Here is a 23,508-nt window from a genome sequence, read left to right on the forward strand (position 1 = left end):
ATAACTTAATAATGAAGAAAACAGAAGAAAATTCAGAAGACCTATATGCATGCTTTAATAATACAAGTTTGATATTTGTGGAACATTTTCATACCTTTTTCAAATGGTTAATAATTAAAGCCAGTAAATAGAACTTTTCTGAAAGTTGGACTAAGAGCTAATAACCATGATTAAGAGTTAGGAGAATGGAACGTGAAGCCCAGTCCTACCCTGAGTACACTAGATCACTGACTCACAGTGGGCTTCCTCAGTGATTCAGAGAAGTCTTCAAGGGCCTTAATGACGGCAAGAGTGTGGCAGTGAGCCTTGAGGCGTGAGGGCTGAACAGCCACCTGGTCTTCTCCATCTCTTGGATTCTTAAGTAAAGTTCTTCGGATCCTTCTATCCCAGCACAACCCACCTTTTAAGCTCTAAGATTATGTGTAAGCCCAGAACAACTACCGGCTTGTGACCACACTCAGGTGATCTGTCTTCAGTGCTGGCTTCTGGAGAGTGATGGGGGAACCATGAGCTCTAGGACCCTGAAGACACTTGCTTTGTCAGTTTCACCGTTACTCTGTGTGGGGAGTATGATGTGGAGTCACTGCCTTGGGTGGAATTGCAGCTCTTTGTTTCTTAACATCCTTTCTCTGGCTTGGTGTTCTCTCCACAGGGCACAGCAAGACCTTCACTACTAGTCTTGGGAGTGTTGACTCATGTGTGACAAAGGGCATTACTTTTCTCAACCTTGGTGAGTGAGCAGCATATGTGTCTCTCTGCTCTGACCTTTCCTTCTGGTACATGTTAGGCCTTGTTTTTCTTTGCACCCCATTTTCTCATGCCTCTTTGGGACTCAGGTTGTGATGACTATGACTGACCTTTTTTTTTTTTTTGACTGACCTTTTTGAAGCCAGATAGGGGAAGGTTTTCTCTGGATACACCGCCCCCCCCGCCCCCACCAAAATGAGCTTTTTGAAAGAAGGGATGGTGCGGAAGGAATGTATCTCCCTTCTTAGAACCTAAGATGTCAGCGTTCCTATGTTTTTAGTAGCAATCCTAAAAGATCATTTGTTAGTATAAAAATGATGACAGTGAATGAGATGTTTCTTAAAAGCCTATGAGAAATAATACATCATGTTGTCCCTTGATTTTAGAGACAAAAACCCTTGAGAAATCATCTGTTCCCTGTTACTAATTGCTAAAAGCTTCTGAGTCCCATAAATCATTTATAGATAGATCAGCTTGAGTGAGTTGTTTTTCACTGAGTAAATATGGTAAAGGGAACTTGAGTATTAGACTGAAATACATTAAGTGAAAAAAAAAAAACATATTAAGTGAGTCTATAATGAAGTCAGTAAAGAAGGGATTTATTGTGGCTCCCTGTGGAAAGCTGCTTTTCCATGACAGTTGGGATGAGTGGGCACAAACCGGTTAGTTAGTACAAGACTAAACAGAACTATTGCTTGCCTGGCACAGTATTTTTCAAAGAAAAACTTCAGGTTTAGAGCAGATGGGTTCTTTAATATTTTCTTTATCCCTGTTTCCCAGTTTGCCTACTATCATGACAAAGTCTTGTAAAGGAACTGGGCAAAGAAAGAACCAAAATGATAAGAAAGTTTATAATTTTTTTTGGTCTTTTAAATTGAAGTGTAATTAAGTTACAATATTATATTAATTTCAGGTGCACAACAGTGATTCATTATTTTTATAGATTATACTCCACTTAAAGTTATTACAAAATAATGGCTATGTTTCCTTGCCTATAAAATACATCTTTGTAACTTATTTATTTTGTACATGCTTTGTACCTGTTAATCTCCTACCCTTATTTTGCCCTTATTCTCTCTCCTCACTGGTAACGACTAATCTGTTCTCTTTATCTGTAAGTCTGCTTTTGTTTTGTTGTAGATAATTGTTTTATTTTTTTAGATTCTTCGTATACATGATACAGAATATTTCTTACTTCTCTATCTGACTTATTTAACTAAGCATAATACTCTCTAGGTCCAGCCACACTGTTGCAAAAAAAAGATTTTTATTTTGAATGATACTGTTGATGAGGGGAGATATCCTATGCTAAGTGGGTCAATATGTGGCAGTTTTTAATATGAGCTCTGAACCTGTGGGAAATTATTTCTGAGAGGCCTGATTCTACTGTATCCTGTGGTAAGAGAGATAAATGTAAGATTTCCTGGGTCTGAGACTTGATTCTTATCAGCAAAGCTATATCAGTATCCCATCTCTAGAGTGATGTGGGAAACTTTCCACTAAAAAAACTTCCCATTTTGCAAGGTCAAATGTATGCTTCCTTTTTTTTTAACCCCTAGGAGTGACTCTTGATAAGGGCAGCCATGATTTAATCTATGATCTTTAGAATGTGGAGAGTGAAAAAATAGTAGAGCTTTGTAAAAATAGGCTATCTTACATAAGTTGTCTTTCCTTCTTGAAACAGATTTTGTTACATAGGCACAAGTTTGTACCCAAGATTAAAACTATTCTAGAGGTGACTTTTATGACAACAGTATTGCTTTTTGAGTGAGGTCTTTTTGCAATTTATTGCATATAATTTCCCTGAAATGTCACCCTATTAGAAGGGGCTTCTATTGATTTAAATATTAAAGAATAGAGTTTTAAGGGAAGTTTTTCATGAACCACAAACCACCTCTATATAAGACAGATATATTTATACATTAAAAAACTGTCTTTTCTCAAATTAACACTATATTCTTTTTTTTGTTTTAACACTATATTCTAAGTGTTTTGCTTAAGTTTTCTTCATCTTTACAGCAATTCTTCTTGGTGATGTTATCCTTATTTTCAGTTTAGTCGCTCAGTCGTGTCCAACTCTTTGAAACCCCATGGACTGCAGCACACCAGGCCTCCCTGTCCATCACCAACTTCTGGAGCTTACTCAAACTCGTGTCCATTGAGTCAGTGATGCCATCCAACCATCTCATCCTCTGTTGTCCTCTTCTCCTCCTGCATTCAATCTTTCCCAGCATCAGGGTCTTTTCAAATGAGTCAGTTGTTTGCATCAGGTAGCCACTTAAAGTATTGGAATTTCAGCTTCAACATCAGTCCTTCCAGTGAATATTCAGGACTGATCTGCTTTAGGATAAACTGGTTGGATCTCCTTGCAGTCCAAGGGACTCTCAAGAGTCTTCTCCAACACCACAGTTCAAAAGTATCAATTCTTTGGTGCTCAGCTTTCTTTATAATCCAACTCTCACATCCATACATGACCACTGGAAAAACCATAGCCTTCACCAGACGGATCTTTGTTGGCAAAGTAATGTCTCTGCTTTTTAATATGCTGTCTAGGTTGGTCATGACTTTTCTTCCAAGGAGCAAGTGTCTTTTAATTTCATGGCTGCAGTCACCACCTGCAGTGATTTTGGAGCCCCCCAAAATAAAGTCTGCCACTGTTTCCACTTTTTCTTCATCTATTAGCCATGAAGTGATGGGACTGGATGCCATGATCTTAGTTTCTGAATGTTGATAGCTCAGTTGGTAAAGAATCCCTACTTTACAGATAATGAAACTGAAACTCGGAAAGTCTGTGTTGTGTTCTTAAACTTCTTTTTGTGTCTCTGATCAGGGGCGCTGCTTCCCTTGTGGCTCAGCAGGTAAAGAATCCACCTGCAATGTGGGAGACCTGGGTTCAACCCCTGGGTTGGGAAGATCCCCTGGAGATCTTATATTAGTTTATTGCTGCAGTAAGAAATCATCACAAATTTAGCCCTTAAATAAGCAACACATTGTCTTATGGTTCTGGAGGTCAAATTCTAAAATGAGCAAGTCTTAGGGCATCAAGGTAGGGGCAGAAATGGTTCCTCTGGAGATTTCAGGAAAGAGTTGATTCTTCGCCTCCTCCAGCATCTAGAGGCTAGCATCTCTTGGCTTGTGATCACATCACTCCAGTCTCTTTCATCATTGTATGGTCTTCTCTTCTGTAGTCAGATCTTCCTCTTCTTCCTTATAAAACCATTTGTGATTACATTGGGTCCAACTGGATAATGCAGGATCCTCCTATCTCAAGATCCTTAATCACATCTTCAAAGTCTCCTTTATCACTTGAGGTGACATATTCATGGGCTCTGGGGATTACCACATGAACATCTTTGGGATGTTTAGCCTGCCATAGGTACTACTGACACTTTTGGTGAGACAGTAACTTTTGTGTGCACACTGAGAGATTTGACATTCTTGGAGCCCATTCATTCATCAAATGACAGTATAAATCTCCCCTCTGCCTCAATAATTGTGACAACTTAGAACACCCTCATGTATTTCCAAATGCCCCCTTTCCCAGGGACATAGTACTACTGTAATTAACTGGTCAAGTAAGTGGTAGGATGAGGAGTTAATTTAGGTCATGATGTCTTTCCATTGTGCCCTACCGTATCATGATTTGTGTTTTTCTACTTAAGTGCTGTTATAATGATAACATCGCAACCACTTATGCTAAGTACTTTAGCATCATTTAATCTACAGTGACTTGAAAGGACAGCTATAAGTCAACTATTTAGAGTTTTACATCCTCTTTCCTTTCCCTTCCACAGAATGCCTTTTATGAAAATAATTAGCATGTATTTCTTTACTTCTTAGGGAGAAAAAATGAGTCTAGCTGGTTTGCTTATATTAATAATCTAAATGCTTCATCTGCATGAAATTCACTCCTACTATATGAATTTTTCTGTTTTTCTAAGATCCTAGAAAAAATTATTGGCAAGGGCTACTTCTATCCTGCCCCCCTCTCCAAAAACCTGTTTTGTATACCTTGCCTCAAATCTGTATACAAAAAGTCTGTTCTTTGTACAAAAATATCTCATGAAGGGACTGTGAAGGTGCGAATTCTAGGCAGCTTGTTATGCAAGGAAATAAATTAGTACATCATGAAATGTCAGAATGCCTACAGAGATTGTTTTGATGAATATCAGTTTAAAGGTTCTTTAGAGAAAATGCTGCTGCTGATGATAATAGTGACAATGAGCAGTGGGCAAACATAAGAAACTAAATTTTAGAACTTCCCTCACATGTCAGAAATTATGAAGGAAATTCCCATGATAAACTATTTCCAGCCTGTCATATTAAGGAATAATTCATGTTGCTGGATATTTTAAAATTCTGATTTGTTCTCAGAGTTCATTCAGATTCATATAAAGCAACAATTCATAAACAAAACTACAGATATAAATTAAGATAACCATAGCTAAATATCTAAAGAAAGCTATAGGTAGAAATAAATGATATCTTGCTAGTAAGATGAAACATTACTGACATCAGACAGCTTTTTATTACATTGGTCAAAATTTCTGTGTTTTAAGAGATTCAAAGAAAAATAGGGATACTGTAAAGTTGTTGACTCTAATCTATATTGTACAGCACTTGCCACTTGGAGCTGACTTAAATCTCTCTTCCATAGACTATTACGTGGCCGTTTACTTACCTGGTCATTTCTTTCATCTCCTTAACATTCAACATCCAGACCTGATCTGCCACAGTCTGTTTCTGACAGGTATGCCTGTAGTTTTTCCCTCATGAACATGGTCTGTTTGGGTTCATTTAAATGTTAATATTTATATTTGGGGGAGTGGGATCCTTTTGTTTGCTGATCTCCTTTTTTTTTTTTTTTTGGCCAGCAAACAGTGAAGTGACTCGTATGCTACCTCATAGTCCTTTGCAGTCACTGTCAGGGTCTCTGGTCCTGGATTCGCGTTCTGGAAAGCTCTACAGGGCGCTCCTCAACCAGCCACACTTACTGGAGTCCCTGTGGGACAGCCGGCTGGACTGGGAGAGGATGGCCTTGCTTCACTGTGTGCTGTCATGTGGCCGAGACCCACGACAACTGGAAGCCAAGGTGGGAATATAGCTTGAGTTTAGAAATCTGCAAATGGACAACCCTAGATGTATACATTTAGTGGTTGAAGTGAACAGAAGTTAGGTTTATTCGGTGACAACTGAGGTTTATCGTTTTTGTCCTGACTTGAGGGTGTTCTTCCCTTGTGCTCTCCTTTTTTATGCACACAGACCTCATACTGAGAGGCATGTCTGTTCTTTTCACCATTCTCTTTTCCATATTGTGAGTGAATGTTAGCTCTAGCAGTAACGTTCCAAGGAAGTGCTCAGTAAAATAGAGAGTTTCTCAAATACCTACTTTTTCTCCTGGTCTGTATTTTGTGAATATCATCAAAAGGACTAAATCTATTTATTACACTTTAATTAGAGATAGCTCACATTTATATTTCACATTATAGTTTATGAAGCACTTTCAGACATCTCATTGCTTAATTTTACAACTATTTGGTGAAGTTGGAGAAACCCTTCATTAGACTTGATTGGGACCAATGGGTAGTTGATCAGTTGAAAAAAAGATGTCTTAAATATTTTATTATTTTAACCTAAAACCTGTAGATGTACATTTATTTCCCTATCTTTTGATGTAGATTAAGGTCCATTCTTTGTCAGCTAATTGGAGTTAAAAATTATTTTTCTTACATAAAACCACTACTAATGTCATAGCTTTATCTGTACTTGTAAGGCTCTTCCAGTTACTTTCTTTTTCTTTTCTTTTCATTTTATTCTCTAAGGAGGTCAATAGTTTAAAGATCCTTTCAAAGCAGTTGGTATATTATCAGGCAGTTTTTCCTATTATAGTTGTCTCACACCTAGTTTTTTAATAAGTGTTTTTAGAGATATGCCTTGGAGTCTTTCCCAAACATTCAACTTTATTTGTGTGTGTGTGTCTGAAAATATCTTTATTTGACCTTTACTTATAGCAGGGAGTGAGATTTATATTGAGAGTTTTGAGGGAAATAACAAGAGAAGAAATGATGATAAGGACCATTACCAGCAGCCGTGCCAGCAACCCAGGCTCATAACTGCTGGGGAAAGCTGCTCTCCTTCTGTAATGATCATTTAACTGAGTATAGATATGAAGTTGATAGTTACTTTCTCTTATTTAGAAAATAGTAGAGAAGGACCCAAGGCAAGGGAGCCCTGTAAGCCCTCTAACGGGCAGAGCTATGGAGAAGGACTGGCCAAAGAGGCCTTCTGATCACCAGCTACAAGAAGCTCAACAAAAGACTCTGACAGGGCCATAATTCCTGCGGCAGAGGCAGTCCATGTTCCTGCACACTTGGCGCTGACAGGGTCCCCGCAAGCCAAGCAGCTGCACCACCTTCACGCTCAACTCTCACTGGGGCAGAGCTGCCACAGGCAAAAGAACCAGTCGCGTTTGTGCACACAGGGTTGCTTCGGTCGTGTCTGACTCTTTGTGATCCTGTAGACTGTGGCCTGCCAGGCTTCTCTGTCAGAGAGGGGTTCTCTAGGCAAGATACTGGAGCCTATTGGTCAGTACTGGTTGCCGTACCCTTCTAGAGCACTATATTTCCTACTACCCTAGCCGCCAACCCCCCCGAGTACCTGGTGCTGCCAGAACCCCTGCGACCCAAGCAGCTGCACCACCTCCGCACCTGGCCCTCACGGGGGCACACCCAAGCCCTCCAGGGCAGCCTCAGGAGCTAAACCCCAGTGGATGACCCACATGCAGAGGTGGAAATCAAACCACAATTGAAACCCAGGGGCAGTGTGGCTAAGGAAGAAGATCCAAAACCCTCCCACCAGCTATACAAGCTGCAGATTAAATCCACACGATCAACTAGGCAGACTCTGTGTCTATGGAATATATAAAAGGCCATTGAGAGTGCCCACAAAAGAAGATGCACTAGCTCTGATAGCTGTGGACATTGGAGGCAAGAACACACAGGAGTAGGACCAGATTAGAATCTGAGCTGCCCCCACAGCAGGTCCAGAGATCAGCACAGGGTTGGAGGGCATCCTAGGGAGGGGACTCTGATAGCAGTGACTCAAGAAAAACATTTATTATTCTATGTTTTGACTTGTTCTGTAGACTCTTTTGGATTGTTTTTTCTTTTTTCCCCCTCTGTTGTAGTTGTTGATTTTATTGGCACTAAGAAACCCAGTTAAGCTTTTGAGCTTTTTTTCCCCCCTCAGTCATGTTTTATTGTTGTCATAAACCTGTGCCTCTGCATTGGGCTTTTGCAGTTCTGTGGAGTTTTCCTATTTTTTTTTTTTCCTTTTCTCTTTTTTTAATTTTAATTTTTTAAACCTATTATTATTTTTTCTACATATATTTCTTTGTTTGCTTTTCCTACTGTTCTTTTCCCCTTGCAGTTAATCTTTAACATATATAAACATTTATATGTTATATTTAACATATCTACATTTAACGTTATCTTCCTCTATTTAACTCTGCATAGCTATTCTTTCTTTCCTTTCTTTCTCTCCTTTCCTCTCAACATATTTGTTACTTTTATTTCCATTGCTTTTTTCCCCAGTTGGCACTTTGCTTTAGTTTTTTTTTTCCCAGTTTGTGCTTTAATTAGTGCTCTTCTGGTAGATATAATTTTTGGTTTCCTTTGTTCACCAGGTCAGTCTATTGTACTTTATTTTTGTTGAACTGTTTTGATTTTGCTTATGGGTGTATATACTGACAAAGCTGACAAAGATAAGCAAAGGTTAAGTGAATTCAGTGCCACCAAACCAGCTTTACAACAAATGTTAAAGGGACTTATATAGTCAAGAAATACAAGAGAAGAAAAAAGATCTACAAAATCAATCCCAAACAATTAGAAAATGGCAATAGGAACATATATATCAATAATTACTTTAAATGTAAGTGCATTAAATCCTCCAATTAGGCTGATTCATGTCAATGTATGGCAAAAACCACTACAATATTGTAATTAGCGTCCAACTAATAAAAATAAATGGAAAAAAAAATAAAGACAAACCTGGGAAATAAAAAAATAAATCCTCCAATCAAAAGACACAGACTGGCTGAATGGATACAAAAACAAGATCCATATATATGCTGTCTACAAGAAACCCACTTCAGACCTAAAGACACATATAGACTGAAAGTCAGAGGATGGAAAAATATATTCCATGCAAATGGGAAGCAAAAGAAAGCTGGAGTAGCAATCCTCATATCAGACGAAATAGACCTTAAAATAAAGAAGACTACAAGAGATAAGGAAGGACACTACATAATGATCAGGGGATCAATCCAAGAAGAAGACATAACAATTGTAAATATTTATGCACCCAACATAGGAGCACCTCAATCCATAAGACAAACACTAACAGACATAAAAGGAGAAATTGACAGTAACACAATAATAGTAGGAGACTTGAACACCCCACTCACACCAATGGACAGGCCATCAAAATGGAAAATTAACAAGGAAACACAAGCCTTAAATGATACATTAGATGAGATGGATCTCATTGATATCTTCAGGACATTCCATCCAAATGCAGAAGAATACACCTTTCTCTCAGCTGCACATGGAACATTCTCCAGGATAGACCACATCTTGGATCACAAATCAAACCTCAGTAAATTTAAGAAAATTGAAATCTTATCAAGCATCTTCTCCAACCACAATGCTGTGAGACTGGATATCAATTACAAGAAAAAAACTGTAAGAAACACAAACACACACACACAAAAAAAAAAGAGAAAAAAAAGAAAAGAAACACAAACACATGGAGATTAAACAACAAGTTTCTAAATAACCAACAGGTTACTAAAGAAATCAAAAGGGAAATAAAAAAATGTTTAAAAACAAATGACAATGAAAACACAACTTAAAACCTATGGGGTGAAGCAAAAACAGTCCTAAAAGGGAAGTTTATAGCAATACAATCCTACCTTAAGAAACAAGAAAAACATCAAATAGATAGCCTAATGTTACACCTAAAACAACTGGAAATGGAAAAAGAAGAACAACAACAAAAAAAACACTCCAAAATTAGTAGAAGGAGAGAAATCATAAAGATCCAAGCAGACATAAATGAAAAAGAAATGAAAGAAGCAATAGTAAAGATTAATAAAACTAAAAGCTGGTTCTTTGAGAAGATAAATAAAATTGACAAATCCTTAGCCAGACTCATCAAGAAAAAAAGAGAGAAGAATCAAATCAACAAAATTAGAAATGAAAAAGTAGAGGTTACAACAGACAATGCAGAAATACAAAGGATTATAAGAGACTATTATGAACAACCATATGGCAATAAAATAGATAACCTGGAAGAAATGGACAGATTCTTAGAAAAGTTCAATCTTCCAAGGCTGAACCAGAAAGAAATAGAAATAATGAACAATCCAGTTACAAGTACTGAAATTGAAGCTGTGATCAGAAATCTCCCAAAAGACAAAAGCCCAGGATCAGATGGCTTCACAGGAGAATTCTGTCAAACATTTAGAGAACAGCTAATGCCTATCCTTCTAAAACTCTTTCAAAAAATTGCAGGGGAAGGGACACTTCCAAATTCATTCTACAAGGCCACCATCACCCTGATACCAAAACCAAACAGACAACACAAAAAAAGAAGACTACAGGCCAATAATCACTGATGAATGTAGATGCAAAAATCCTCAACAAAGTTTTAGCAAACAGAGTTCAGCAACACATCAAAAAACTCATACACCATGATCAAGTTGGGTTTATTCCAGGGATGCAAGGATTCTTCAATATACAGAAATCAATTTGATAGGCCATATTAACAAATTGAAAGATACAAACCATATGATGATCTAAATAGATGCAGAAAAAGCCTTTGACAAAATTCATCAACCATTTATGATTAAAACTCTTCAAAAAAGTTTGAAGAGTACATAGAAGGAAACTACCTCAACATAGTAAAGGCCATACATGATGAGCCTACAGCAAACATTATTCTCAATGGTGAAAAACTGAAAGCATTCCCCCTAAGATCAGGAACAATACATGGGTGTCCACTTTCACCACTATTATTCAACATGGTTCTGGAAGTCCTAGCTACAGCAATCAGAGAAGAAAAAGAAATAAAAGGAATCCAGATTGGAAAAGAAGAAGTAAAGCTCTCACTGTTTGCAGATGCCATGATACTGTACATAGAAAACCCTAAAGATAGTATCAGAAAATTACTAGAGCTAATCAGTGGATTTAGCAAGGTTGCAGGATACAAAATCAATACACAGAAATCACTTGCATTTCTATATAATAACAATGAAAAATTAAAAAGAGAAATTAAGGAATCAATCCCATTAACTACTGCAACAAAAAGAACTAAATATCTAGAAATTAACTTACCTAAGGAAACAAAAGAACTATACACAGAAAATTATAAGACACTAATGAAAGAAGTCAAAGATGACATAAACAGATGGAGAGCTATTTTGTTCCTGGGTAGGAAGAATCAATATTGTGAAAATGACTGTACTACCAAATGCAATCTACAGATTTAATGCGATCCCTCTCAAATTACCAATGGCATTTTTCACAGAACTAGAACAAAAAATTTTACAATTCATATGGAAACACAGAAGACCCTGAACAGCCAAAGCAGTCTTGAGAAAGAAGACTGGAGCTGGAGGAATCAACCTTCCTGACGTCAGATTGTACTATAAAGCTACAGTCATCAAGGCAGTATGGTACTGATACAAAAACAGAAATACAGACCAATGGAACAAGATAGAAAACCCAGAGATAAACCCATGCACCTATGGGAACCTTATTTTTGACATAGGAGGCAAGAATATACAATGGGGCAAAGACAGTCTCTTCAATAAATGGTGCTGGAAAAACCAGACAGCTACATGTAAAAGAATGAAATTAGAACACTTCCTAACACCATACACAAAGATAAACTCAAAATGGATGAAAGACCTAAATGTAAGACCAGAAACTATAAAAACTCTTAGAGGAAAACATAGGCAGGACACTCAATGGTATAAATCAAAGCAAGATCCTCTGTGACCCACCTTCTAGAGTAACAGAAATAAAAACAAAAGTAAGCAAGTGGGACTTAATTAAACTTAAAAGCTTTTGCACAGCAAAGGAAAGCACATAAGCAAGGTGAAAACACAACCCTCAGAATGGGAGAAAATAATAGCAAATGAAATAACTGACAGAGGATTAATTTCCAAAATATACAAGTAGCTCATTTAACTCAATGCCAGAAAAACAAACAACCCAATCAAAAAATGAGAAAAAAACCTAAAGAGACATTTCTCCAAAGAAGACATACAGATGGCTTACAAACACATGAAAAGATGCTCAACATCGCTCATTATTAGAGAAATGCAAATCAAAACTACAATGAGATATCACCTAACACTGGTCAGAATGGCCCTCATCAAGAAGTCTACAAACAGTGAATGCTGGAGAGGGTGTTGAGAAAAGGGAACACTCTTGCGCTGTTGGTGGGAATGTAAATTAATACAACCACCATGGAAGACGGTATGGAGATTCCTTAAAAAACTAGGAATAAAACCACCATATGACCCAGCAATCCCACTCCTAGGCATATACCCTGAGGAAACCGAACTTGAAAGAGATACATGTATCCTATTGTTCACTGAAGCACTATTTACAATTAGCTAGAACATGGAAGCAACCTAGATGTCCATTGACAGATGAATGGATAAAGAAGTTGTGGTACATCTACACAATGGAATATTACTCAGCCATAAAAAGGAATGCATTTGAATCAGTTCTAATGAGGTGGATGAGCCTAGAACCTATTATACAGGGTGAAATGAGTCAGAAAGAGAAAGATAAATACCATATTCTAATGTATATATACGGAATCTAGAGAAATAGTACTGAAGAATTTATTTACAGGGCAAGAATGGAGAAACAGACATAGAGAATAGACTTATGGACACGAGGAGAGGGGAGGAGAGGGTGAGATGTATGGAAAGAGTAACAAGGAAACTTACATTACCATATGTAAAATAGATAGCCAACGGAAATTTGATGTATGGCTTAGGAAACGGAAACAGGGGCTTTGTGTCAGCCTGGAGGGGTGGGATGGGGAGGGAGGTTAAAAGAAAAACAAGAAAGAAAATAGTATTTGATCATCTGTGACATCTGTTGGAACCAGCCAAAAGTCTGCTGTCTGATTGCTGCTCCTTTTCAGATACATATTTTAAGATTTTTATATCATCTTGCATATTCTATAGTTTCGTTGCAATGTATTAGCTGTGGATTTGTGTTATGTATCTTCTTTAGGATTTAGAGTTCTATTGCAAACTGGCCTAATGATTTTTCATTATGGAAAATTCTCTACCAATATGTCTTTGACTCTTATCTCTCCTTCATTCTATCTCTGATTTATTTCTGTAATCCTTATTAGCTATATCTTGGAGCTTCTTGCTTTGTGTCCCTTGCCTCAATTTCTCCTTCATCTTTACACCAACTCTTTGTCTCTTTGAGCTGTATTTTGAGCATTTTATTTTTTCAGCTTTATCTTCTTTTTTTCAAACTGGAGTATAGTTGCTTTACAGTGTTGTATTAGTTCCAGCTGACAACAAAGTGAATCAGCTATCCATATACTCACATCTTCTCCCTCAGGAACCTTCCTCCCACTTCCTACCCCAGACCTCTAGGGCGTCACAGAGCACTGAGCTGAGCTCCCCGTGCCCTGCAGCAGCTTCCTACTAGCCAAGCCTTCAACTTTTACCGACCCACCAATATTCTTTTGGTGTCCGTATTTCACTTGTCTGGGAGGTAATATTTTATTAATATTTAAAGATTTAAATATTATTTAAACATCTATTTAAAATATTTAAATAATATATTTAAACAAATATTTAAGTAGTATCAATTAATAATATCAATATTATTATTAAATATTTACATATTACTAAAAATAAACATTATTTAAATATTTAATTGTTCAAAATAAGACAACCAGCATGATACGTTTGGAAATAAGGACAACTTATTGGCAGGATCAGAAATGTGAGAGGCTCTATGGCTAGTCAAACCTCATGGCATCAGTTCTAAGGTTCAGGAACAAAGAGTGTTGTTTCTGCAGCAGGCTGTTATAGAGGTTGATTGAGAGAATCGTAGATATAACAGGGATTATACTGTCCTTGGGAAGACAGCATAGCCATGCTGACAACGATTAAATGGTGTGACTGTGCTGGAATTCAAACCCAGGTCTGCTGCCTCCAAGCTCAGTGGTTGAGTTTGGTTTTCTCCTGTATCCATAGCTCTTCATGCCGTGATTTTGCTGTCATATGTCCTACTCTAGCAAAAACAAACACTGGATTGAAGAAGACTTATTTGGATCCCAGCCAAGGGCGTTTATTAAAATGCTGTATGAAGAGGACCTCATTTATAAATGAGGTGCTGTTTACCCACGCAGCTTTGTGTTATGTAGAAGTGAGTGTATGCCTAGGCAATTCTAAAATAAATATCACACTTTAAAAGATTCATACATATCTTGTACTTCTTTGGTGGTGGGAGGGCACGGTTTAGATTTAAATACCAATGGAATTGTCTTCTTACTTTTTAAAGATTATTCAGTGGATTTCTGAGAACATCTCTGCCTGCCATTCATTTGACCTCATTCAGGAATTTATAATTGGTAGGTGTTTCTGTTGGTGCATGTTAAATTGAATCCGTGATCCTTTTGCTTAAGGGAAAGCAGTAAATTGATAATGCCTCAATATGTCAAAATGTTGGATAGGAGCATTTTATTTTTAAACTCTATTGTAGTCAGCAGCTAATTAAACTTCATTCTCTTATGGTTTTGCAAGAAGCTGTGACTCTTCAGAGACTGATGAAATATAACACATGATCTTGATTCTATAACCTTATTAGTGATTTTTTTTCCCCAGTAAAAAGTAGTGCTCAGCATTGTGTTGGCTGGTTCTGTGTGAAGTGATATAATGTCATTTTGACAGATGTAAATGTCAAATAATTTTTGAAATTGTTCTCAATGTAAAAAGTAGAACCTGAACAGCAGATAGAACCATGATGATTAGCCTTTTGAGAATGAAGAAAAAGACAATGAAAACTTTTTTTGGTTTGCTTGTTTTGGTGAATTACAAAGTCTACTGCCTTTTCTTCATATTAAAACATGTCTCCCCCTCCCCAAACTTACTCAGCTTCTTCATATTGGAGCATTTATCCAGAGACAAGTAACATGGATAAACTTTTGCCATATTCCTCACTGCTCACTTGGGATACAGTAAGTTAACACTTTATATATTTCTTGTGTAATTAAAATTGATTCACAGTTGTGGGTCAGTTGTAGGACATCCTTGTCGAAGCAACCAAGGCTGTGATTTCATTTCTATTTTACCTCATAAGAATCTGAAAGTGAAAGTCACTCAGTTGTGTCCGACTCTTTGCGACCCCATGGACTATACAGTTGGTGGAATTCTCTAGGCCAGAATACTGGAGTGGGTAGCTGTTCCCTTCTCCAGGGGATCTTCCCAACCCAGGGATCAAACCACATTGCAGGTGGATTCTTTACCAGCTGAGCCACAAGGGAAGCCCAGGAATACTGGAGTGGGTAGCCTATCCCTTCTCCAGCGGATCTTCCCAACCCAAGAATCAAACTGGGGTCTCCTGCATTACAGGCAGATTCTTTACCAACCGAACTATCAGGGAAGCCCCCATAAGGATCTGAATTGGAGATTTCTGGTAGAAGAGACAGTGAATTGTTACTGTTGGCCAAATGTATTTAACATAAAACTCTAGAATTGAAGGAGAAGATACAGTGTATGTGTTACCCTTCCTACTACCAAGCAGAAAGAAGCTTCTATCATCTTCAAATTGTTTTAGTTTTTAAAGATTTTTTAACAGCAGGAGTAGATGAAAATAAATCTTAGGATTTTATAAATGAGCAGTGGCTGGACCACTGCTATTATTCAGAGCCATTCTATTTACTTAGTAGATTAGCACCTTCATAAGCTTTTCCCCCAGCCTTAGGAAGAAAAGCTGTGATAACTCTAGAGTGTCAAGATCAGTTAAACTCAGTAATCTTAAGCAAATTCACCCCATTCATCGTTTTCTTCCTGTTGGTCCAGACTCCCTTCCTTTTAGTTGGGAAAAAGTATTTCAGGAGAAAACATTGTTCATTTTCTCTTGAATGTGGTTCAATAAACTGAACTTTGTTGGATCACAAGTGAAAATCATGTACAGGCTGCCCCTGAAAAAGGTTCTGCCTCTCCTCCTTTCATGTTTAGATGTTAGAACTACTGTATGCTTACTCTTGAGGCAGAAGTTTGTATCAACAAGGCATTTAGAAAAATAAATTTATTTCAGGAGACACAGGAAAATAAGTACTAGGATAAACTGTAACACTTCCCATTTTGTTTTAAAACTATCTAAATTTAATCCTTTAAAAAGGCCTTTCAGATGTGTTTGATTTCTTTTTTTTTTTTTGGTGGTGGCCCTGTCATGCAGCATGTGGGATCCTAGTTCCCTCCACTGGGGATCGAAGCTGTGCCCCGTGCAGTGGAAGCACGGTCTTAACCACTAGGGAAGACTTAATCACTAGTCTTCCAGCCAGGGAAGTCCCATGTTTGATTAATTTCTAAATTATTGACATACACAATGGTAGTGTTTTCCCAAAGGTCCTTTCTTCTTGTCTCTCACTGTTAGAGTTGTTAAACTTTCATGGCTCATTGTAAAGTTATAAGGGAAAGATCTGAGCTTGTTTCTTCTCCAGGTCCTCACTGTTTGAAGAACATTCTTCAAAGGTGCAGACTCTGTGGTAATATGGCAGGAAGTTTGCAGGTTAACCCCCACCTCCACCCTGGCCAGAAGCAGGAAATGTACATTTCAGCTTCCTCCCCTCACCACCAATGCGGGCTGTCACTGTCCTATGTTCAGTGTCTGGGAGACTAAACAGGACCTCTAGTTCCCAGGGTTGAGAATATGTTAGTTGGATGTTGTGTGACTGTAATCCTGACAGACAGTTCTTCACATGTGTGTTTCTCCTTTTTTGTGGGGCAGAGGAACTTTGTGGACATACAGAGTGACATCAGGAAGTCCTACAAGAAGTATAATATGAAAAATATGAAAAAAACCAAGTTAAACCACTGCACAGAGCTTATTTTAGGATTTACCACGTTGCTTTAAAGTTCTTGCGGTTAGAGTATGTTACCTTAAAGGTCTCTCCTAGTTCTGAAATTCTATGATCCTATGATTTGATTTTAGCAATGATATAAATCATTTACTTTTTTCTAATCTGCATATGCTCTTAATGCTATACTCTTAATAAATACTTGCCACAATAGAAAATTTTAATTCATACTTCTATTACTATATGGAAATAGATTATTTCTGTAAATAGCTGAATTGGATTTTTTAAGATACTAGAAAATATTGTGCTCTTACACATAGATAATCCTGAATTATGGTTTGCAGACAATGAGGCCTGTTGTACCTATTTTAAGATGTTATTTATAACCTGAAACTGTAGTGAAATTTCTGTTCCTGAGTAGTGATAAGTGAAGCACATTTAGATTCTTAAAACAGGCTTTCTCCTGTCACAGTGAAGATCTCGGTTGCTTCAATTCTGGAAATTTATTTCTCCATCCCTGTGATGCTATTTTTCTCAGGAATATTGTATGTCAATGAAACCCAGGACATTTGAGTTCTAAACAAATACCAGATTTTATTTCTATTTTCCCATATATCATCTACTTTTTTTTTTAGGAAATGAAAGAGGAATTGACTAATTGAGATATTAATATATACATAACAACAAGGAACCACTCTTTTCAAAATAAGTGGCAATTTTGGCAGTTTATTTTTTTATTTAAATTTCTGTTTTAATGCTCATGAGTTAGAAGAATGTTATTATTTGGATTTCCTGATATGAATTGCCTCTTGCACATTTGCCATGGTGATTGTGCTGTATAAACTCTTTATGGAGATCTCTTATTTCTGAAATTATGTTGGAGGATGAAGTGCAGAACAGTTTTCCACTGAAGTCAAAAAAGAATCCCATTAGTGAGATGGGGATCAACTATAATATATTTAAATGAAGGGGAAGAGGGAGAAAGGAGTTAAAAAAAAAAAAAAGGAAAGTGTCCACCTTATCATAATACTTGATGGTGCAAATGTAATTTGCCTCCTTTGTTCTTAAATGGAATAATAATAATAATGTATAAATAATACATTATTCTGTGTTTCTTCATAGTAGTCTTATTCTTTCGTTTAGTGATACTGTCAACTATTATAATCGTAACTTTACAGAATATTTCCTTCCTGAGGTAAGAGATAGGCTGTGTTCACTAGTATTTATAAACCCCAAGGTTTATTTAAAGTAGAGGTTAGCAAACTGGGAGCTGCCCTCAGCTTCTTTGTGTACAGAAAATACTTCCTGAAGGCTCGGGCTGGTGGTAGTTGATACGTTTAGCAGTTGTGTGTGTGTTTCCCCCCTCCACAGGAAATTCCTGGAATAACCCTTGTGACAGAAGAGATTCCGTTGCCTCTTATGAAGGTAAGTGCTTACAGAGAGACAAAAGTGCAGGCTTTCATGGCTTCCTTGCTGGCCTCCAGTCACCTGCCCCAAACGTCATGGTAGTTCCAGAAGGGATTGTGAACTCTCAGGGAGGGTGGGGTGAGGGGGAAGGCTGGTTGTCTAGGCATTCCTTCCTAAGTGGTAGTCTCTAAGGATGGTATCAGGGCAATTCTTAGGAGTGCTCTTTAAAGAGGGAGATTTTCTGAAGACAGAGAATATGAAGCATGTAAAAGTCATACTTTCCACTGTGCTAGTGGACGCTGGAGCCAGTCCACGCTGGAGGAAGTCCTGTAGATTTTCTCTAGAGGACCCGAGAGCTGTTTGGTTTTTTTTCTCACTTCATTTACTTTGTCACCCCCTCAACACACACACACACACACCACAGAATCTTAAAACCATTAAGTAACCTGGGCTGGGATTATCTAGTTTCCCTCTGGTTTTGAGAGCGGCCTTTCTGCTTCTTAAGAGTGACCTGTTCAGGCTCTCTGTGGTCTCAGCGCACCTTCTTCCTGCCCGCCAAGCGGCAGCCTTAGTGTATCTCTACAGTCTGGTGGTTTCACAGGAGTTTCTAAGACAATGGGGAGGGTGGGGTAAGGTGGGTGAGTAGAAAGAATGTGTATGTAGTTAAAAACTGGAGAGTATTTTAGCACAGTTTCCTTGAAGCTCCTTTGTTGTTTTTGGCACTGCCTCCTGTTAATTATAGCTTGCTGTGTGCTGGGAAATCTCAACTTCTGGCAGCAGGCAGCCCGGGGTGCCTCTTGGTATTTACATTTGATTCTTTTGAATCCACGAAGAGCAGGCCAGGCCCAGGAAGCTGGGGGGAAGCTGTGGGCGTTTGAGGTCATGGTGATGCCCTGGGGGTGAGAGAGGGCCAACTGGGGCAAGTTTAGTGGTTCTTGGTTTTGGACTTCAAGCATCCTTTGAGTAGAGATGGATAAAAGAGGTTTCTAGACAGCAATGTGAGACAACTTTGAAGATCTACTAAAGCAGGAAAATGATGCAAAAGAAAGGTTTGATTAATAGTTTAAAAGATTCTTATTAAGAACCTCCACCCTTTTATTTTATTGTTTTTGCTTTTACCACTAGTTCAACAAATCAAGAATGTGTTTAATGGACACACAATAAACCAGTGAAGAAAGTTTTAGAAGAGAGCCATGTCACCCACAGTTCTTTAATTTCTAACGTAACTGTCTATTTGCCCCATTTCCTCTTGGTCTTTGTCATAGGTGTGCATATTTTGCCTAGTACTGGCCATCTAGGGATATTTAATAAAGATTATAAATTATAGTATATCATGCACATTTTCATGTTGGTACATAAACTTCATAATTTTCATAATTATGATTTCTAATGACTCCATAGGTTTCCACTGTGTTCCTGTGTCTTAGTTTACTTAATCATTCTTCCATTTTGAGACATTTAGTTTGTCTCTAGCCCTCATTGAAAAAATTATTTTTGCTATTAAAAATAATTTGGCAGTGAGTACTTTTATGTAGGTTTTTTTTTGGGGGTGTGTGTGTATTATGTGATTTATTCCTCTAAGGTTAAATGCCCAGGAGTATTACTGAGTGAAAGGCCATGACAATTTTTAGAGCCTTTGATTTTTATTGCCAAACTTATATTAAAAAAATGTTGTGATAATTTACAATTACAAGGGATTTATGAGTTTATCAGTTTTACTATAACCTTACCAACATTGTGTATTTTCATTAAAAAAATTAAGTATAAAAGACTGATGGGAAGGTTCTCAAGACTTTTACCCATTGATTTATTCTAAGAATACAATCTGTCTTTGCTTGGGAACAAGCTAGCTTATTTTGGCACTCTAACTCTGTGTGTGTGTGTGTGTGTGCACATAAAATTATTTTTTTATGTAGTTCATTTTTTTCCTTCTTTGTTATTCACTTTGCCTTTTCCTTACTTTTTTTTCTACTCTCCCCTAATTATCTTTAGCATTTGGCTCTGCAGAGAGTTATTTCCCATTAACTGTTCCCAAACATGCTTGGGAGTTCTTCTGAGACACTACATGGTGTCATATACAAGTCAGAAGTATTACATAGGGCAAGTTTGAGCTGTAGATCTCTTCGCTGTCCTTTCTATGCAGACATGATCCATCAGGGAAGCCATAGGAATGCAGAGGGATTTGCTCATGGACTCAGGAGATGGTGGTACTGAGTTTGGTTTGGCCAGCTCCTGCCCGTCTCGCCCACCCCCATAACTTATCGAACCTTTCAGTTCACAAGACACTTGGCCCTCACAACTCCCATTTGCTTTCCCATCTCTGCTTGCATAATACCTCTCACTGTAAGCAGCTGTCTTTGACCTACTTCAACCACAGGTCCCAGCCCAATTATATTGCAATGGATCTTGTTGTAGTAGCATATCCCCCCTACTTTTCCTCCCTCCCTGGCCCGTTATGTGACTGTTCTTGCAACTTCCCTGATAGGAGTTGGCTCTGAGCACCCTTAACCTGAATCACAAGTTACCTTTTGAAAGTGTGCTTGCTGCTGGATTTTCTATGAGGCCCAAGGGACCCCTGTCTGCTCTGAGCACACTTGCTTCCATTCTGTTTGTAAGATGTCTGCCCTGATAAGGAGTCTGGAGAAGGAAGGACAAAAGGAAACTAGACGAGCACTTTCCTTCTGGTCTTCCTGCAAATAATTTTAGTGTGAAGCGGAGCACTTTATAAATGTTTAATATACGGACATCGAATTTAATTGGTTTATACCAGTTTATCATCTGAAAGACAAAAGCTTTCCTTTATAGAATGGTTTCTAAAAGAATTTTTAAAAATGAAACAAAAAGTATATTAAAACAAGGTCTGCACCTTAAAACCTTAAAAGGCATGTCATCGAGAATGGCCTTCCTAAGAATGATTTAATCCCTTACACAGGAAGTCATGTAAGAATTAAAAAAAAAAAAAAAGTAGAAACAATAGCTTACTTGAATATCAAGAATGGAGAACTGTAGTATTTTTATTAAAGTATTTTTAAGACAGACATCTTTAGTTTCATTTTATACAGTAAGGAAGGCTTTAATTTAACCATTTGTGTTGTGACTATTAACTATCTGACCCAGAGACTGGGAAGGAGAAGGACTTCAAACCCTTTCCAAGTTATGGCCGCTCCAAGTGAGACGGCTGCTGCAGTGTCCATCAGGGGTCTGCTGCAGTGTCCATCAGGGGTCTGCTGCAGTGTCCATCAGGGGTCTGCTGCAGTGTCCATCAGGGGTCTGCTGCAGTGTCCATCAGGGGTCTGCTGCAGTGTCCATCAGGGGTCTGCTGCAGTGTCCATCAGGGGTCTGGATGCCCCTGAGCAATTGGAGAAAGAGTGGTTGACACCTGTGCTGTTCTCCATTCAGAGACTTTTTCACTTGATTATGCTTCTTCTCTTAAACACTTAAAAAGTGTTTAAAAAATACTGTTTTAATCGGGCAAAACATGAACATAATTAAGCTTTTAGTGAGATACAAAAGACACCTTTTTCCTTGATCCTTCCAATGCAGACAGCCACCATCACTTGAAGAAAAGTTTTCTTAGCGATTCAAAGTGTCAACACAATCACAGCGTAACAACTTACAGTTTTTAAAAATGAGCATTATTGCTTTGACAACAGTGTAGTATTACCAGAAATGTCAACTGGTTATGTGTGAGATATTGACTTTCCAAAGTTTAGTTTGTACATATGCGATCTTGTGATATAACTAGAAATATGTGTTTCATCTTCTTCCATGGTTCCCGGCACAGAGCTCTCCTAAAATCTTTGTGATTTCCTAAGAGATAAGAACTATAGGGAGATCTTTTGTTATAATGTTAAGTGTTCCAGTTCCTGAAATAGCTCCAGAGCACAAAGGTGAAAAGAAGGTCTTATTATTCCTAACAAGCCCCTTTCAGCCACACCTGAGTTTGTCACTGAAGTTACTTTTGGAAAACACCTAAGGGTGGAGCTGGTTGCCAGTAGAACCGACAATGTGATTAGAGGGTTGGCCCTTTCAGCCCTCTGCCAACACCACCTTCCAAGGCTAGAGTGGCTAGAGATAGAGTTCAGCCACCCATGGCCAATGATTTAATCAATTGTGCCTGTGTGATGGAGCCTCCATAAAGAACCCTAGTTGAAAGATTTCAGAGATTTAATGGGTTGGATGAATATATGGATGAATATATGGAGGTGCAAGGGTGTGGGTGGTGCGCCCGAAGAGGACATGGAAGCTCAGAGCCCATTCCTGCCCTCTCATCTCTCAGTCTGGCTGTTACTGAGATGTATCCATTTATAATCAACTGGCATATAGGAAGTAAACTGTATTCCTGAGTTCAGATCCACTGTAACACATTATAGAACCCATGAAGGGGGCGCTGGGAACCTCGGATTGATAGGCAGTTGGTCAGAATCACAGGTAGCAACCTGGACTTGAGAGTAGCATTTGAAAAGGGGGCAGCCTTGTGGGACTGAGTCCTCAACCTGTGGGGTCTGAGACTGTCTCCAGACAATTGGAGGACACCTTGCTGGCACTGGAGAATTGATGAATGTGGAGGGAAAAACCCACACATCTGGTGACCAGAAGTGAAGAATTTTGTGAATAGACTGTTGGAGAGAAAAAACACAAGTTATTCCTATATAGTGTATTTTTAGAGGCAGAGAATTATGGCAAGTTCAATTAAGATTGTAGAAACATAACTTTATAATGGTCCAAAGAAACACTACTTGTTAGAGACAGCACAACAGGCTGGAAAATCCATTCCTGTCATTATCTGTAGAGATGGGAGTACCTTCAGTTTACTTCCCAGATGTTCAAATTGAGGAACAGACCTGATCAAGGATTCCTGTTTTTCTTTCACTTCTGCCAGTCATTTGACTGTGCTGCTTTTGTTCATAGTTTGGTTGAGAACATAATGTTTAATTCTTAAGGTTGAGAGGAGGAGACTGTCTTAGCATGGGCTTTCTCAAGATACATGCTGATTGTGAGATGTAATAGTTTAGAGCCATATTTAGGAAGTTACATTAAAAATTACATCCCATTAAAAATGAGTACTACTACCCAGCTGGGAAGAGAAGAGAGGTATTTTTACTAAATGTTGGGAAGAAGGAGAAAGTCCACTTGTAACTAGGAGAACTTGCACATACAACATGCAGTTTTCCTAGCAGGAAGCCTCAGGAGTCACAGTCACTGTCCTCTGTATGAATGGCC

General features: G+C 38.1%; 1 protein-coding gene across 1 annotated transcript in view; it reads left to right on the forward strand.

Moving 5' to 3' along the window:
• The window catches only part of GSAP (gamma-secretase activating protein), a 91,327-nt gene that overhangs the window by 41,739 nt on the left and 26,080 nt on the right, over positions 1-23,508 (forward strand). The window contains exons 14-19 of the mRNA XM_061165169.1: positions 653-730; positions 5,405-5,497; positions 5,622-5,839; positions 14,358-14,427; positions 14,951-15,033; positions 18,250-18,303. Of these exons, the coding sequence (XP_061021152.1) occupies positions 653-730; positions 5,405-5,497; positions 5,622-5,839; positions 14,358-14,427; positions 14,951-15,033; positions 18,250-18,303 (596 nt within the window). The remainder of the gene's footprint in view (positions 1-652; positions 731-5,404; positions 5,498-5,621; positions 5,840-14,357; positions 14,428-14,950; positions 15,034-18,249; positions 18,304-23,508) is intronic.

The sequence above is a fragment of the Dama dama genome, chromosome 18 (assembly GCF_033118175.1).
Source record: "Dama dama isolate Ldn47 chromosome 18, ASM3311817v1, whole genome shotgun sequence".
In the NCBI taxonomy this organism is placed as follows: Eukaryota; Metazoa; Chordata; class Mammalia; order Artiodactyla; family Cervidae; genus Dama; species Dama dama.